The sequence below is a fragment of the Elephas maximus genome, chromosome 4, assembly GCF_024166365.1.
Source record: "Elephas maximus indicus isolate mEleMax1 chromosome 4, mEleMax1 primary haplotype, whole genome shotgun sequence".
NCBI lineage: Eukaryota > Metazoa > Chordata > Mammalia > Proboscidea > Elephantidae > Elephas > Elephas maximus.
In genome coordinates this window covers 23389093-23408397 of record NC_064822.1, presented here as the reverse complement: position 1 = coordinate 23408397, position 19305 = coordinate 23389093, and the positions used below count along the sequence as shown (strand labels likewise).

Genomic DNA, 19305 nt, shown 5'->3' with positions numbered 1-19305 from the left:
TGGTTCTTCATATGCCAAGTAATTTTGGATTGTATCCTGGACATTTTGACTCTCTTGGTCTTATTTAAGCCTCATGGAGAATTTTGACATTTTTTATTTAGCAGGCAACTGATTGAATTGGATTTAGGCGGTAAGCTCCACCCAGCTTTCTGTGCATTTTGGTTCCAGTGTTAGTTCATTTTTCAGTTTTGGTTTTTCAGTTTGCCAAAGTCTTTGCAGTGCTGTTTGGATCTGTCCTGTCCAGTGGGCAGGGTAGTGTCGGGGACATGAGTAATGGTCTACCCCATACTTCATTTCTCAATGCTTTTTTTTTTTTTGGTAAGATCCACCCATGCAAATCTTGGGCATGAGCCCAGGAGTTCACAAACAGCTTTATGGAGTCGCTTTCCTGGGCTTCTCCCTTTTCATAATTCCCCCACTACTTTCAGTTCCCTGGGGACTGCCGTTTCAGTCCTTTAGCCAAAAAGCCAACACTCTATTTACTTCATTTTGCCACACGCTTAACTATACCTGCAAGAAGGAGAACCACAAAGAAACAGGAAGAGGAACATCACAGTGGAAGTTTGTACCACCCTCTTGAGACCACAGCCCCTCCAATTGGAGAAAGAGGTTCCCGTCCCTCAGAGTTTTAGGCACCGACAGGTGTCCCGTCCCCCCTGCCCCCCGGTCTCCGTTGTCTCTACCACTACTACCAGTACCTTGGAATGACCTGGGCCAGAAAAGAACCAAGGAGAGAACGGTGTATTTCTCCCTTCTTTGAGCCTTAGAAGACCTCTTTCCTAAGGGGTTTCCTGGTGCTCTCTGACAATCCCAGTATCCACTTCCAGGCTCCAGGCTATCTTGATTCCAAGCCAAGGGATACCAGAGTTAAAAAATAAATATAAAAAAATGGGGGGGAGGGGCACCTACTGTTGCTCACTGGTACCTTCAATTTTTGCCACGTCATCTTCCCTAGTCTGCCTGCTATCATTTACATTTCAGTCTTCAAATAGCTGCTGCATGCATTCTCCCAGAGTTTCATTAGCCAGATTCAGTAGCAGGCAAGGTGGTATGTGCTTGCTCCATCTTAACCAGATCCAACCTCCAGGTTAACAAGAATTCACAGAGATTGTAAATTATATTTACTCTGACTTTGCTGGGCAGTTATACCACAAATATTTGCATGTACACGTAGAAAGTAGAGGATACAAGGGGAATAATTGGAGCTGTTTGGAAACTCTCTGAAAAAATACACGGTGAAACATTTCATCTCTAATTAAGGTTTGAATGCTTCAAATTTGAATTTGGGGATCTACCAGCATTGCTTTTTGTAGTTTTCTTTCAGCAGGGATGGGAGAGGGAATAGCAGAGAAGAGGCTTCAGGAAGACTTAAAGAATGAGAGAGATGTGAATGGACCTTTAAAGGATTAGATTACCCGAATTTATTCAGATGGAATGTATAAAGGCATTCTAGGCAGAGAGAACATCGAGTGAATTCTGACTCACAGTGACCCTATAGGACAGAGTAGAACTACCCCATAGGATTTCCAAGGAGCGGCAGGTGGATTCAAACTGCCAACCTTTTGGTTAGCAGCAGAGCTCTTAACCACTGCGCCACTAGGGCTCCTGAGAAAAGGTGTACAGGTGTAAATTGCATGGTCTGTGTGGGTGTGTTTGGTAGAGGAGGAGACAAAACCAAGAAAAGAAAATCTGACTCTGCTAGCTATTTCCTATGCCTTATTAATGATTATTATAAAATACTGCCACAGGCACATTTGGAATGGGTAATTGGTATGAATTTCAAAAATGCAGGTTTTAGAACTTAGAACATGTGTTTTGAATTCTTCTGTCCTGCAATTGGTAGTAAGTCTTCTATATTTTTAATTAAAATGAATTACATTTGCCATCCTTGTTTTCATTTACTTACTAGATATTCCTTCTTATGGCTAAAAAGAACAAGAGCTATCTCTTTCTATCTAAATCAGTGATATTTGCCTTTGACTTATTTTCTTAATTAAACAGTATTTTGAGAGAATTGTAGAATCACAAATAATAATTCACAAATACTTGTAGATTCCTAAATAATAGAGATCCCATATACCCTTTACCCAGTTTTGCAAAATAGTAACATCTCACAAAACTATTAGAATATCTTAGCCAAGATATTGACATTGATGTAGTCAAGATAAAGAACATTACCATCACAAGAATCCCTGTTGTCCTTTTTAAACCCACCTCTTTTTTCCCCCCCGCCTCACCCCTAACCCCTGACAAACACTAACCTGTTGTCCATTTTGATAATTTTATTTCAAGAACGTTCTATAAATGGAAACATACTGTATGTAACAATTAGATTGGCTTTTTTCATTTACGATATTTCCTGGAGATTTATCTAAGTTGTTGAGTATATCTGTAGTTTGTTCCTTTTTTATTGCTAAGTAGTATCCCATGACTATTTTACCTTTGCCTGAAAAAAGAAAGTCTGTTTCTCAGAAGTTCTCATCGTTTTTATATTAGCTTTAGAATTTAGATTAAAAGCAAAAGCCTTAGGAGAATTCTGATGTTCCTTCCTAATTGCATTTAGGTTAATCAACAGTAATGTGTTGTCATTATTAAACCCTACAGGAAATAAAAATCTTATGTACAAGTAGATTCTACTACTTATTCCTCTATTAGAACACATGAGGGAGAATATTCCTTGAAAAATATCCAGAGCAGCCCCCATTCAGTATTCCCTCATGCTAATTCAAGGATGAAGCAGAAAGGAACTTATTCCTGGGCAGCACTTCTTACAGTGACCCTGTGTTCGAGTTACAGCATTAGTATATTCCTGTTTCCTTTAGGCAATATGGCTTCCGTTGTTCAACTAAAATTCTGATCCTAATAATGAGGGGAAGAATGGAGACTTCCAGTTTTTAAGTTGTGAGAGATAAGTCTGGGACCAGATTCTGAAGTATACGCTCATCTCAAAAACCAAAACACCATCGAGTCCATTCCAACATGGATTTTATCCTAAGCAGTGATGAAGGAATGAAGAAATCAATCAGTCATTCACTTAACTGAATTGCACATAGGTTGCCAATTAAGTATAATAATAACGATAAATAGGAAAACTAATATTGTCCAAAATGTTATTTTAACCTTTAGTATCAGTGTCATCTTCCACCTTAGCAAGTAGTGTCTCTGGCTGCTTTAACTCTCCTCTGAGAAGAGATAAAGGGCATAGATATACAATAATAAGTAGTTACTATTACCCAATCATATAATTGCCCGGTTGGAATACTGATTTTTGATTTTAGTATAAGCAGATGCATTGGAGAAAGAAAAAAATAAACACAAAGGCTGTTAGAGATTTGTAGACATTTGGCGTGCACTGGTGTTTATCCTACTATAAACACTTTACCAGGGGTTTTTAAATTGTCATTTTGCTGATGGCAAGTATAAAATGAAGATTCTTCAGTAGACATTAATCTCATCATTATCTACATTAAAAAAAAAATTTTTTTTTTTTTTCAGTAACTTGGAGATTTAGGGTCATGGTTTCATGGGACATTCCAGTTAATTGGCCTAACAATATGTTTAGTGCTTCTGTTTTACCTCATGTTTTTATGTTGATCTATAAAGATGTGTGTGTATTTTAACTATTTTTTGTATAGTGATAATCTTTAAGAACTAATATAGAAATTAATGAGCAAAGAAAATCTGCTGAATAAATCCACCTGATAATCTAAGAAACTTGAAGAAATATATACTTTAACCCAATGCAAAGACTTCACTTGCTCAATACCATGTTTTTCAGTTCAACAAACAAACTTAGGAGAAATCTAAATCAATATTTTTGACTGACATATTTAATGGGATTTGATTGGGATGCAGACAACCACACCGTGTTTTAGTGTGACTTTATAACTATTCTGATTGTAATTATGATATATACACGGCTACCAGTTGGGAAAGAGCAGCTTTTTCAACTTCTTAATGTTTTTCATATACGCACATGTTCTTATTAACTACTATACTAAGGAAAAGATACCTGACTATATAAAGCATATTTTTCTGCTTGCCAAACATATATATTTATTTATAATACAGAGTATTTACTCTGAGCCCATTCTGTATATTTAAAAAAAAAGTTGCTCTCTAGGTGACCCCACATGTGTTGGAGTAGAACTCTTCCACAGTATTTTCAGTGACTAATTTTTTTTTTTTTTGGAAGTAGATCACCAGAACTTTCTCTGACACATCTTTGGGTGGACTCCAACCTCCAGCCTTTCAGTTAGCAGCCAACCATATTAACCCTTTGTATGACCCCGGGACTCCACTGTTCTGTATGGAATACTCCAGTTAGCCCACTACGAATATAGAAGCAGCAGGGACAAAGAATAGACATCTAAAACTGTTTATCAGTACCCATAATATTTATCAATAGTTAGAATAATGACTAGCATGAAAGAATAATGAATAACATGAAAGGAAACATACAGTGCCTTAGGTGTTTATTCTGGGCACAGTGAAATCCGGTCCAATCTTCTTTCTAGTTTTCTGTTATTCTAGTTAGATAGCTGTGTGTCCTTGGGCAAGTTACATAACCTTTCCAAGCCTCAAGTTTTGTCTGTTTGTTTTGTTAACTTACAAAACAGGTTGTTATGAAGGCTAAAGGACATAAGTTTATAAAGCATCTAGCACAGTGCCTAGAACATAGAAATGTGTGTTTGGGGGAAGAAATGAAAAAAGAATCTATTACCTGTAGGTAGAGCTCCTCTCCTAAAAATAAAATCCCAGGTCTCATGTAATTCCAAAATATGCCTAAATTCCAAAATTGTATATAAATCAGTACTGATTTTGCTTCTCTAAGATACCTTTGTGACTTTAGTAAAACTGCTTAATTTTGTTTTAAAGTTTTAAAGTACACATTACCATATTTGTAAGAGGAGGAAGATCCAGATGAAATATCGTCTATACTGAAAGTTTCCTTTTCAGAATTCTAGTAGTTAAAATGTTTGTGACACATGGATTTATTTTAATTCCTTGTTCTTTGGAATATGTCTTTCAACAGGAAAGGAAAGACAAGAAATCCTGGGGCCTGAAGCTCAGTCAGATGAAGCTAGATGTACAGGTAGGTACTCTCTGGCCATTTTCTTTCTTACTATTGTCTTTGAATAAGGTCTTTTGTATCACTGGTTTTTACATTGTGAGTCAATTTAGTCTATTTCCTCCTTTTTTATCTTGGCCTTCTTAAATATTTAAGTACCTAGGCATATGGAACACTGTATTAAAAGTTAGTCAGAAGTTTATATTCTTTACAGTATAAATTTACAGATTCACACTACAGCAGATTTTCATTCTGTAAAGATGACAAGTATAATCTACAGATAGTCAAAAAAAATAAGTGCTTGGATGATGACTTAATCTTCTATAAAATCTTTACCGAAGTTATAGAAATGCAGATCTAACCATTTTGAGTTTCATTATTAGTCACCAGGTCTACATTGAGTTGCCCACAGGATAGAAATCAGAAGAGAGAAGAACAAGTAAATATCATAGGTTATTTATAAATCAGATGAGAAACATGAATATTGATAAGTAAGTGAATATGTCACAGTGAATAAGACTCTCAAAAACTTTACTTGTAATTTCCCTGATTGAAAAAGACCAAAATGAAGTCAAATTGTAGTAAACAGGGAAATTTGCTTCTAGGTGACTTAAAGTCCATACTCCCTGAGACTTAAGGCTATTCTTCTGTAATGGATTCAGATCAGATTTAAGAAGCAAAAGAGTAAGTGAAACACTTAAATCCAGATCTTACATACGATAATACCAGACACTTTTTAGGGTGCCCATAAGTCAGCTACAGCTGTTAGAAGGTGCACCTTATAATGAATACCAAATATGAAAACATAAATGCTGTACTTGAAAGTACTATAGTTATATTTTGAATAGTCAATCATAAAATAAATACTTCTATCATACAGTTTAAATTTTCTTTTTTTCTCTCTCATCTTTGAGTTAATGTTTATAGATTATTTTTTCCTTTGCCTTGCATTTTAGGAATATTCCATAGAGCCTTTAAATTATTTTTCACTATTTCAGTGTGGTTCATGGTGATAAGTGTCAAAAAAAGATTTTCACATATATTATAAACATTAGTGCACACATACTTGTCAGTTCTTCCATAAAACAGAGTGACTCTTCATGCTGCTATTAAAGATGCACTCCACATTAATTAAATAATGGAGTATGTGGTAATTTATGGAGCCTAAAAAATTTTTTTTTTTTTTACAGCATAAGTTTTTATATTTTGCCTTTAACTTGGTTGTGTGTAATTTGCATAAATAATGTATTCAGGTATGCTTATTATCAAATATTTGTCATGCTAGCCTACAGATTATATAAAATATTGAAACTAGATGTTTGTTGTTGGTAAAACTGTAGTGTAAATGAACAGGAAAGAATCCTGTTTATTACTCTTCTATCTAATGTTAAATTTTGATGATTTATAAATATATTACCAGAGTTACAGATATTTGACCTACTAGGCAAATACTATCAAAAAAGCCATTCATAATTCCAAGTTTACTGTATTTTACCTCACAGTTTGCTCTTCACTACAAAAATGAATAGATTATGTCAGGCTGAAGTACTGAGTACTAGATAAATTCCCTTAAAAAAAAAAAGGTCCTATCTAGAAGGTAGAGTAGCCTGTATTGACCAAAGTTGCTGTTAACTTAAGGTCCCTTCCCCAACGCAGAGAAGATGATCCTTCCTGCATTATTTTCCTGAAACATGGAGAGTTAGGAATAAGCAAACATTTTAATAAAGCCCTGGTTTTTTTGGTAAGTATGGCTTTAGGGAAAGAAGGATGGAGATTGGAAGTTAAGGAATTTTGAGCAGTTAAACTTTGAAATTATGTTTTTCCTTTGCTTTTGTTATTTCCTTGACTTCTTGGGAATAATGTGCCGACAAAGTAAACAAAAACATTGTACAAAGGTCACCATCATTAGTTTAGAACTTTGCCATATAGCTGACTTCCTTTTGCAATTCATGAAGTTGTCAAGAGAACTGTAGTCTGAGCTTAGTATTCAGAGTGAAAAATTCACCCAACACAGCCTTTGTTCCTTCTGAGCATCTCTTTTTTGTTTCTATAGCTAGTAGTGTTACAAAGTTTCAAAAATGGATAAAGATAGGAGGACACCTGAGGATACTTTATTCTGGATGAAAAAAAAGAAATGATGGCTAAGTGAAAAAAATTAATTTTTATATTAAAACTTGCCTTACTGTACCTGTTTTCTCTGATTTGTGGTGAGAGTCCTGCAATTCTGTACTTTGACAATCACCTCTGAGTTTTTTCATAGTATCATGTCTGTGCTCATCTCTCTTGTATCTAAATGTGTAAGTTTATCAGTCTCAAGATCTGGGGATTTTCTTTATAATTGAGCTTTTTGTGGATGTGCACTTCTCAACACCTTTAATTTTATGGGTGAAACTTGAGAATTTCTTGCCTCAGCTTGAAATTAGGCTTGGTAAATGTGGGTTCATGAGACCATAGTTTAGCAGACAGCACAAAGGATTTGATAATCAGACACCTAATAACAAATAGTCTGCTCCAATAGTAATACTTTTTTACTGTGTGATCTTGAAAAAGTTACCTAAATTTTCTGACCTTAATTTTTTTATTGCGAATTATAACGTTCACCTTGCAGGACTGCTTTAACAAAAACAACAGTTTGGTAGCACTCTGTGCCAGGTACAGTACTAAGCACATTATTATGTTAATTTACAGCCTTAAGAGGCACTGTTGTCAAGTTTTTAGAATGTAAACCAGGGCTTCCAGCCTTTTCATTACAGTTCAAACCCCTGCTGAGGATTGGCCTTTCTAACAAGTTCCCAGGAAGTTATACCTAAGAATCACCTGGGGATCTTGTTAAAATGTAGATTCTGTTTCAGTATATCTGGGGTGGAAATGCAGATTCTCAGCAGGGGTTTGACCTGGAATGACCTTGTTTGCAGCCCTGATGTAAACTGAGTCATGTCCTGCTTCACAGTTTTTTTTTTACTGTACTTTAGATGAAGGTTTACAGAACAAATTAGTTTCTCATTAAACAGTACACATATTGTTTTGTGACATTGAGTGCCAACCCCACGACATGTTTTGTTTTATGGGCCTGTCTAACCTTTGGCTGAAGGGTGAACCTCAGGAGTGACTTTAACACTGAGTTAAAAAGGTGTCTGGTGGCCAGACCCTTGGGGTTTCTCCAGTTTCTGTCAGACCAGTAAGTCTGGTCTTTTTTGTCACCTCACAGATTTTTTAACAGACATCTAAATTTTTTCTTTTTAATAAATAGTTACAAAGAATTTAGTTTCTGACATATTAAGAAGTTGATATTTTAGCATCACTTATGTGCATTCAGTGAAATCCATAGCCATTTAATACCTATAAGTTTTTTTTTTATCATTCTTTTTTTAAAAAATATGAGTACGCTGCTCTTTGAGTCAGAAATGTTACAACATGTTTATTCCTCACACTCATTTTCGTTTCACATACCCAACAAAATTTTCTGCTAATATATACTGGTTGTTTGAAAATATTCATAACTCATATTTCTTTGCAACAAAAATATGTATATAATTTGAAATTTAAATTTCTCCTTGATTTCCAGGAACCACAACCTCTTAAGTATTAAAAAATTTGTGGGTTGATTTATATTTGTAATTGTTACAGTGTACAATTGATCACAACATAAATATGTTACACATTTTAATAAATAGTTATTAAGAATAAAATATTACTGGAAATGAGATTAAAAATAGAATTATTTTTTAATTACTTCATATGTCAGTAGTTTAATATTACTTATTTCTAGAATGAAAAGTGTTCAACGTTCTTTTTCTATTTTTTGTTTATAGATGTAAGGACTGAGATGCCTTATTCTAATAAATAAAAAGACGAAATAAACCTGTTGTTATAACTGATTTACTCAATTCTTTGCATATCTTCAAAGTATATTACAAAAACTTAAGATGGTTTATCAGTAAAAATATTTTTAATGTCCAATTCAATTAAGTACCCCTTCACTTTAAAAGAAAAAATTTTTGTTTTAAAAATATAAAGAGCACAACATCTACCAGTTCAACATTTTCCATGTGTGCAGTTCAGTAAAACCAATTACATTAGTCATGTTGTGCAACTGTCACCAATGTCCGTTCCCGAATTTTCCATCCCCATAAACAAAAATTGTATGCTGCTCGAGCAATGATTACCCTCCTCCTTCCTTGTCCCACCCCATTCCTCCCTTCCGCCCATGGTAACCACTGTTAAACTCTAATCTCTATGCCTTTGCTTATTCTAGGTACTTCACAGTAATGAAAGCATGTATTTGTCCTTTTGTGATTAACTAATTTTACCTTAGCATAAAGTTTTCAAGATTCATCCATATTATGGCATGTATCAGGGCTTCATTTCTCTTTATGGCAGAGTAGTATTTTATACGTGCACCACATTTTGTTTATCCATTCATCTGTTGATGGACATTTGGGTTGTTTCCACCTTTTAGCCAAAGCAGTCTTGAAAAAGAAGAACAGAGTAGGAGGACTCTCACTTCCTTCCCTTTTGTTGAAAGCAAGAAATTCAAAGCTACCTAATTTGTCAAAGAATTTGTTTCCCAACCACTAAAATTATTTACTGCCTCATTTTCTGGGAAGTATACCAAAAAGATTTTACAAATACTTACCAAAGGACTAATTATACCTGTTTTTCTGTTTTGTTATTGTTTTTTTCTCACTTAAAGGCATCTTGTTGAATCTGTTACATTCAGAAATGGTTGGAGAAATTGAAATATTGTGAATTTCGCTACCTTTTGCCAACATATTTTTTATAAAAATCTTTTTATCTTACCGCATACACTAAATATATGTGATCAATACTTTAGCAATACAGATTTATTTCATTTAGTTTCTGGAAAATTTTTACCTAATAACCTGACTAGCAAAGCCATTTATCCATCTTATACCAGTTGGCCAAATCAGACTTTCTTTCTGTCAGAAAAGAGTGTGATTTCATTTTCCATTCAAATAATTTTATCAGTACACATTATGAGCAGTTTTATAAAATTTCCTCAGTAAGGAAATATATGAGGAATACATAAGTTATAAATAGACGCATCTTATAAAAATAGATCGCTAAGTAGTGAAGTCAAGATTAAAATAATATAGAACTAATATAATTTTTTATAAGTTATGAAGATCCTTGTCTCCAAATGAGTACATTTAGAACCAAAATATCACCAAACTCATAACTTATTGAGGAATCAAGATTCATGTGTACAATACACAATATTGAGTTTTGAAAAATAAATACTATTACAAAATTTATTACTCCTGCAGCTGGCATATACTGTATACATGCACATATACATGCATATATGTATATATACACACTTATATTTATTTATTTTTATTTTTTGTTATTAGAATGTAGAAAATCTTAACATTTTATAAGGTGGAGACTATCTAATTGGAATAAATATTATATAATTTGGTAAAAATAGGTTTTAACTACCTTGTCAAGTCTAACTGTATGGAATCTATAAGAAATCACATAAAATATAAATTTCATTCATGAGTTAACTTGAAAAATATGTAGTACGGAACACACTGCAGTCGCATCGACAAGACTCAATGTCACCGACTTGTGTTGCTTTAGCTGTTTAGAGGTAGTTATTTTCCAGCTAATGACAGAGTCTGGAAATGATTATTGACAATAGTCTTGCTTTACTCTCACCAGGCCTTCTGAGGAGCAGTGTTTTTTGTTTTAAATAATAGGTGATGGAACAGTGAGGTCATTAAAGAAAAATTACCATAACTGCCTCTGGCCACATTATTATATAGCTGATTTCAGAACGTCTTAATTAGAGTCAAAATACCCTGTTCTAATTACCATGCGTTATTACACTGAATAGAAGTCCTCATAAACAGAAAAGACCGGAAGGGCTCTGGTGGATTTATGTTGCTCTAATTAATCAATAAAGATTTTCCCCAAATAGTATTTTGAATTTTTCAGCTTTGGCACCCTGGAGGTTTTTATACTTCAAGACAATGCACTATATTAATGTTCTGGATAAATGGAGGGATGTCCTTTTTTCTTTTTTTAAGGAAGTAAAAAAAAAAAAAAAACCCAAGGGGGAAATGGGAGAAGAGCCTTCAAGATGCAGATACAGAGTATGCATGGAAGTTGAGAACCTGGAAATTACCTTTTAAAAAAAAATCATCACCACCCCCTGGATCCACTAACCCCAGTTTGGTGACTACTGGCACGAAATAAGAGTAATACAGTTCTCAGTAGATACCAAAACCAAACCAGTTGCTATCACATCGACTCCAGCTTGTGGTAAACCCCGTGTGTTTCAGAGTACAACTGTGTTCCATAGGTGTTTTGTTTTTTTAACTGTGGTGAAAATATAAACAAGAAATTTGTCAATTCAGCAATTTCTACATATATAATTCAGGGACATTGATTACATTATTCATGTTGTGCAATCATTATTGCTATCATTTTCCAAATACTCTACCACCATTAACGTAAACTCCATCAATGCCCACTAAACAAAAGTTCCATAGGGTTTACAATGGCTGATTTTTCAGAATTAGATCACCAGACCTTTTTTCTGAGGAACCTCTGGGTGGACTCAGACTGCCAGTCTTTTTGTTAGCAGCCAAACACATTAACCGTTTTCACCACCTAGGGCCTCCCTCTCAGTGTATACCAAAAAACCAAACCCATTGCCACCGAGTCAGTTCTGACTCACAGTGACCCTATATATAAACCCACTACCATCCAGTCTGTTCTGACCCGTAGTGACCCTATGTATAAACCCACTGCTGTCGAGTCAGCTCTGACTCATAGTGATCCTATATATAAACCCACTGCCGTCGAGTCAGTTCTGACTCATAGTGACCCTATGTATAAACCCACCACGGTCGAGTCAGTTCTGATTTATAGTGACCATGTGTATAAACCCACTGCCGTCCAGTCAGTTCTGATTCACAGTGACCCTATATATAAACCCACTGCCGTCCAGTCAGTTCTGATTCACAGTGACCCTATATATAAACCCCCTGGCATCCAGTCATTTCGGGACTCACAGTCACCCTATATATAAACCCACTGCCGTCCAGTCAGTCCTGACTCATAGTGACCCTATGTGTAAGCCCACTGTGGTCAAAGTCAGTTCTGACTCATAGTGGCCCTATATATAAACCCCCTGGCATCCGGTCAGTTCGGGACTCACAGTCACCCTATATATAAACCCACTGCTGTCCAGTCAGTTTTTACAGGCACCCTGTATATAAACCCACTGGTGTTGAGTCAGTTCTGACACATAGAGACCCTATGTATAAACCCACTGCCGTCCAGTCAGTTCTGACTCGTAGTGACCGTATGTATAAACCCACTGCCATCGAGTCAGTTATAACTCACAGTGACCTTATGTATAAACCCATTGCCGTTGAGTAAGTTCTGACTCATAGTGGCCCTATATATAAAAAACCCCAAAACCAAACCTGTTGCTGTCGAGTCAGTTCCAACTCATAGTGACTCTATAGGACAGAGTAGAACTGCCCCATGGGGTTTCCAAGGAGCACCTGGTGGATTCGAACTGCTGACCTTTTGGTTAGCAGTCGTAGCTCTTAACCACTACACCACCAGGGTCATGGCCCTATATAGAGCAGATGCTAAATAATTGGTACATATAGCCCTGGGTGGTGTAAACAGAAAGAAAAGTGGTAACTTTGGTGACTTGACGGCACCAGGTTTTCTGGGTCGGTGAAGAGTAGGACAGTACACAATACTAGGGAAGCCAGCACAACTTGACCAAGGTAAGATCATGGAAGCTTCATAGACAAAGAAACAAAACCCTGGGGAGCACTGTTCTACTCTGACACATCTGGGGTCGCCATGAGTCAGAATCAAATCAGTGACCCCTGGTTTTTAAGCCTCTTGGCAGTGCCCATGGTTAAGTGCTTGGTTGCTAGCTGAAAGGCTGATGGTTTGCGTTCACCCAGAGGTCCTTGGAAGAAAAGCCTAGATGATATATTTCTGAAAGGTCACAGCCATTGAAAACTTTTTAGAATATGGTTCTACTCTGACACACATGTGGTCATTATGATAGCTACTGATTATTGGCTATACTGAAAAGGAGAAAAAAGTAAAGTCATAGTCATCAGTGTCACCATGATTACTATGTCACGAGCTCTAAGAATTTGAACAGCGGATACTCTGAGGCACTCATTTACTACTACTGTGCAGGGGACTTAGCAAGGTTGTTTTACTAACTGTTGAACAAAAAGATGCTTGTATCACCTCCTTAATTTGGCCCAATTTCAGGCTGCTAGCATTGCTGTATAGAAACCCTGGTGGCGTAGTAGTTAAGTACTACGGCTGCTAACCAAGAGGTCAGCAGTTCGAGTCTGCCAGGCGTTTCTTGTAAACTCTGTGGGGCAGTTCTACTCTGTCCTATAGGGTGGCTATGAGTCGGAATCAACTCGATGGCAGTGGGGTTTTTTTTTAGCATTGCCGTGTTACACATTTAGATCTGACTATATGAAGTCACTTGCTGTTGTATTTTCTATAGTCAGCCATGAGACACTTGTGAGCCATACTAAGCCATTACAGTTACCACCAGACACTCTCCTCTGGAGCCATTGGAGGAAATGGAGTAAGAGCATAGTGCAGTAATACAGTATTAGAAACTGGGCAGTACTGTGTGCTATGTTCTCAAATTGAGAACATTCTATTACTCTGAACCTTTGTGTTTTTCAAGAAAAAGGACCTCCGCCTTAACTCCATAGTTAAACATTGAGGCAGAAATAGAGAAAGTATAGCCTTGTCTATATGTGAATACTGGAGGAGGTAAGAAACAATTTATCAATTTGATACCTTTTGACCTTTATTAGAAATCTTTCCAGCTATTGGTAATTCTTAAAGCTTTTTCTTAAGAAAACACATAACCGAACTGAACCTCAGTTGTTTATATGGGGATGATTCAGATTTAAAGTACAACCCTAAATAAATACTATATGACAGGTTGATAGGAAGATGATCTTTGAGAACTAAGGTTTTTTGTTTTTGTTTTTTTCTGTTTTGCTTTATCATTGTTTGAGAAATTAGGAAACCAGTCAACTATATTACCTTCCTTATGGCTTGTTGATTAATAAAATGAAATAGAAGTACAACTCGAAAGCTTAAAAGGGATATTGTCAGACCTGCAGGTCATTTCTAACACGTTGAATTTATAAAGCAAAAGGACCTTTTAATAGAGTCCAGGTAATCCCCTCCTTATGAGGAGGTTCCAACATATGAGTCAGTTCTGACGTAAGTCGAATGCCTCTTTTTTTTTTTTTTGAGTTTTCATTATTATTGCCTTTTATTATCAGTATCTTTATAATTCCAATTTTTATTTGTCTTTGGGGGTTGTAAACATTACATATAAACATTAGCAAATTACATGCTGCAACATTGTATGTAGTACATATTACTAACGATGAGAAAACAGTCATTAAGTGGTGTTCATCGCTACTGAAATATGTGGTAAGTCGGGAACTACCTGTATTACAAAATGAGTGAATTTCATTTTTAGTTTCCAATAAGTATTTCCTAAAAATTCAAGAACCGTCATGCATTCTCTCAAGATAACTTCTTATTTAGTAAAACTTCATAACAATTTAGTGATAAAATTGCTTCTTATAAAGTATACATTTTTTTTAGTAAAAGATGATGAATGTGACTCAGATGCAGAAAATGAACAAAACCATGATCCGAATGTTGAAGAGTTCCTGCAACAACAAGACACTGCTGTCATTTATCCTGAGGCACCTGAAGAGGACCAGAGGCAGGGCACACCAGAAGCCAGCGGTCATGATGAAAATGGTAAATGGAGCTTAACAGTTGTTTTCCTTTTCATCTTTAAAGGATTATTATTTCCATTACTCTACTATGGGAACCTACTCTACTAGAGAGAACATATTTTGAGAACCAAAATTTATTGCAGTTGCCTGTAGAGAGTAATATTTTTTATTAATGGGACATTGTGATAACAGTACAGTATTAAATTAGTGGCTGCTCACGTGTGCAGTGGTAATGCCAGTGCCTGTGAAATGATTAGAACCAATTTGCATTCACTCACGTGGCAGCAGACAGGTAAAATGGGAACCGGGGTGACCCTTATTGTCCTTTGATTATTTTCCACTATTCTTTTCACAAGCAAAACGTCATTGTCTGGTTCTAAAGTACAAATTTTGAGACAAAGGTTTTTCTGTATCTATTTGATCTGTTCTGATATAAGTAGTGTATAAATAGTGGGAAATGTAGTAATAATGTGTTCAGACTGTCCTGAAAAGACATAGGCTGTCATTCTGCCCTTCTGACCACTATAAACAGATGAAAATATCATGCAAATGTTTCTATAAGAAATCTCTGCACCAAGAACTGTGGAGCTATATGAAGTTTTTAAGGATGGTAAAAGCAGTAAGATCCTGAGTCTGGTTTGATTGTGCCATGGCTCTCAGTTTAATGGATAGATTTAGCTTCAAAAAACCAAACCAAACCCAGTGCCGTCGAGTTGATTCCAACTCATAGCGACCGTATAGGACAGAGTAGAGCTGCCCCACAGAGTTTCCAAGGAGCGCCTGGTGGATTCGAACTGCTGACCCTTTGGTTAGCAGCCGTAGCACTTAACCACTATGCCACCAGGGTTTCCAGATTTGGCTTAGTATTCACATAATCAACTTTTAAATTTTTGAAGAAAATTGCAAAGAGTGAACTGCATCTTCCATAAACCAACAAACAACTATGAAAAAGGGCAGAAACAAAAAGAGATAAGTTTTCTGTGTCTAAATCAGTGACAGAGGAAATAAGACGAAGGGGTACTCTAGAATTGTTTCCACCAAAAAAAAATATATTTCTGAAGAATGTAAATTATTGACCTTGAGGATTGCATTTCAGCTAAATCATTAGTGTTCTGTTTATTTATTTGCATATTTAAAGAGTCATTGGTTATTGGCATTATAATCCTGTAAGGCCCTGCCATTTCTACTTTAATTTCTAGATTTTTTTTTCTTTTAAAGAACATGTGTTACCATTTCACCTGAAGAAGCAGTAGATTACACTAGAAACAAAAGGGATATAGAAAGTAATTATACACACACTTATACCTACATATATATGTGACAAAAGACTCAAAAAACCTCAGTGAAAGAAAAATAACATTTTCCTAAAATTTCCATTGCATAGTTCTAATCAGGTTAAACTTTGCAAAGTCAGTCATCATAAATCAGTACAGTAAAATCTCACAAAAATTGGTGAGCTAACCCTTCTGAATTATAGAAAATATTTTTAATTCAGGTGTCCATTAATGTCAGGTATAGAATGTAGTTTAACTAACTGCTAGTAAACTCTTTCAGAGTAGACCTCCTGTCACACCAGCCATGTCTGTTTATATGTAAATAGTGATTACGTTCAGAAACTCTTAACTTTTTTCATTTTGGGTAGATTAAACATGCTCTTCCATAATCCTGCTTTATACATTCAGTTGCCAAGTACTTTTTTTTCATAAATTGTGAACAGGCAAACTTTGAGTTATCACAAATTCTGAACCAGTGGAGAACAAATAAATGAGATTTTTCAAAGGTTTTATATCAAGTAGTACAATCAGTCTGAAATGGTATGCTCCTCACCAAAGGAAATATTAGGCTATAAGAAATAAATAATTTTGCTTTGAAAATGTAAGCATAAGCATATATTCATAGATATATGAATTATTTATGGACAATTCAAAAAACAGTCAAACATAAGTTTTTAGGAATATTGAATATAGCTGTCTTAACTTTCTTTTAAAATTTCTAGAAAGAAACATATCCACCCTAAAAGCCAAGACTTCATTGTTATAAAGTGACTTTTAAAAAAACAAAAATCCAATGTTTTTCAAAAATAGAAAAAAAAATTGTATTTAACTTTTAAACCTGTTTGTTTTCATTTTATAACTTGCCTGTTATCCTAAATATTCATATTTACTTTTTGTTGTTATTAGATATGATATGAATTAATATCTCATATATATGAGAAGATTCAATATATATCAATTTATGAAAATAAGAATTTGTCAAAATATCATGAGCAACCTGTCATTTTACAAAATTTACTAGTGTTTTATTAAGTATTAGGGTTAATCATGAAGGCGAAGAAGAAAGCAGCATAGTGAAAGCAGACAGCTCTATGACACATGGAATATAAGTAGCTTGATTAATGGAAATCATGTTATATCATGGTGCCAATAATGACGAAAAACCCACCATGGTTCGCTTTGACTTTTGCCATTGTACCAGAATATTTCCTGAAGTAGCTAATTCATTCATCCAAAGGAGAGGATCATGTTAGACTCATCCCCACAGAAGACTTCTCTGGTTTAAGTTGGCTTGTTAGCTAGTCACTAAAGATATCACCATAAACTTTGGGGATTTGGGTTTGATTTTATTCACATACTTAATACATATTTCAAAGTATTTAGCTATTTAGAGTTTAGATACTCAATCAATTATATGCAGCCTGGTCCTTGAGCAAGACATTGAATTTGTGTGGACTTAAAGTTCAGAAAAGGTGATAGATGCATTTGGAGATTATTATGAAATTTTCCTTGGTAGTCTGTTTCTCTATAAAGAATTCAAAATGAAGGTAGAGATGGTATTTACAATAAGATGTTACTTAGAAACTTATTTCTTTGAAAAAAATAAATCACATGTGGAAAACTACTCTTGATTAACGAATTGACATAATATTACATTTTAGGATTATGAGGTTTAAGTGGTTCCAGTTTAAAATACAGTTCATTCAGTGAACTCCAGTTGATCCAGAATGCCTTTATTCTCTGAAAGCTATCCTATATTCATACACACAGAATTATACAGAAAATGTGTGTGAGTGTATTTCAACAGGAAATCTATGAAGGATAATGCATGGGAGGTCTTTACAGGCTAGTCCTAGAACTGGTACCCAGCACCCACCCCCACCCCCACACCCACCCCTGCCCACAGACACACTTCTTTTGTTCTGAACTTAGTCATATGGCCACACCTAACCTTAAGAGTGTCTGAGAAACGTACTCTAACTCCTTGATGACAATAACTTTAAAGTGTCATTTCAAATCCAAAGGAATGAACATTAAATAAATCATGATGACATTGGTACCAATGGTAAGATTCTGTCATGGAGCACACATCCTCATGTATAAATGTATACAAATAGATACATTTATAAAAGTAACCTACCTTCTCATTTTACTTTTGTTTCCTCAGTCAAGTTAACCGTACAAGGGAAGGGAAGAATTACGTTTAGCAAACAAGATATCGACTTAAGTAATCCTGAGTTCATCATTTACTGACTGTGTGATTAACTACCCTGAGCCTCACATTTTCTTTTTTATAGAGACGAGTTAACATTGGATTGTTTTGAGGGTCAAATATAAAATGAGTAACAGTATCTGACTGAGGAGCCCTAGTAATGAAGTGGTTAAGCACTTGGCTGCTAACCAAAAGGTCGGCAGTTCGAACCCACCAGTGCTGCACAGGAGAAAGATGTGGCAGTATGCCTCCGTAAAGACTGAGCCTTGGAAAACCCTATGGTTTCCCTAAGGTTCTGCTCTGCCGTATAGAATCACTATAGGGTTGCTATGAGTCAGATTCAACTCGACAGCAACAGGTTTGGGTTTGGGGTTTTTTGTTTTTGTTTTTGTTTTTGTTTTTGTTTTGGTAAAGAGCCGCTATGAATTGGAAACGACTGAACAGCAATGGGTTTGAGTTTTGTTTTGTTTGTTTTTTTATTTAGCACATCTGACACATAGCCTAAGGACTCAGTGGTAGCTTTGGTAATATTTTCTGAATGTTCTGAGTTTGGAATATATCCTCTTTCTTTTACAGGAACACCAGATGCATTTTCACAGTTACTCACCTGCCCGTATTGTGATAGAGGCTATAAACGCTTTACCTCTTTGAAAGAACACATTAAATATCGCCATGAAAAGAACGAAGATAACTTTAGTTGCTCCCTGTGCAGTTATACCTTTGCATACAGAACCCAACTTGAACGTCACATGACATCACATAAATCAGGAAGAGATCAAGTAAGTGAAGTGGCTGAGAGTTCACTAACTTTCCAAATTTTGAGAGTCTAACCTTCACAGAAGGCAAGGGTTTCAATATACTTAAAAATGGAAAGGATGCACTAGATAGTATCTTGTCTACAGGCTTACAAAAATGAAAGCGATTATTCAAGTTATCTGATAA

At 35.4% G+C, this 19305-nt stretch overlaps 1 protein-coding gene across 6 annotated transcripts in view; it reads left to right on the top strand.

Annotated features, from left to right (window-relative positions):
- Positions 1-19305, top strand: part of ZEB1 (zinc finger E-box binding homeobox 1) — a 227313-nt gene that overhangs the window by 186691 nt on the left and 21317 nt on the right. For all 6 annotated transcript variants that reach the window (XM_049881695.1, XM_049881698.1, XM_049881699.1 and 3 more), the window contains 3 exons: positions 5036-5095; positions 14738-14899; positions 18940-19142. In XM_049881695.1, coding sequence (XP_049737652.1) covers positions 5036-5095; positions 14738-14899; positions 18940-19142 — 425 coding nt within the window. The remainder of the gene's footprint in view (positions 1-5035; positions 5096-14737; positions 14900-18939; positions 19143-19305) is intronic.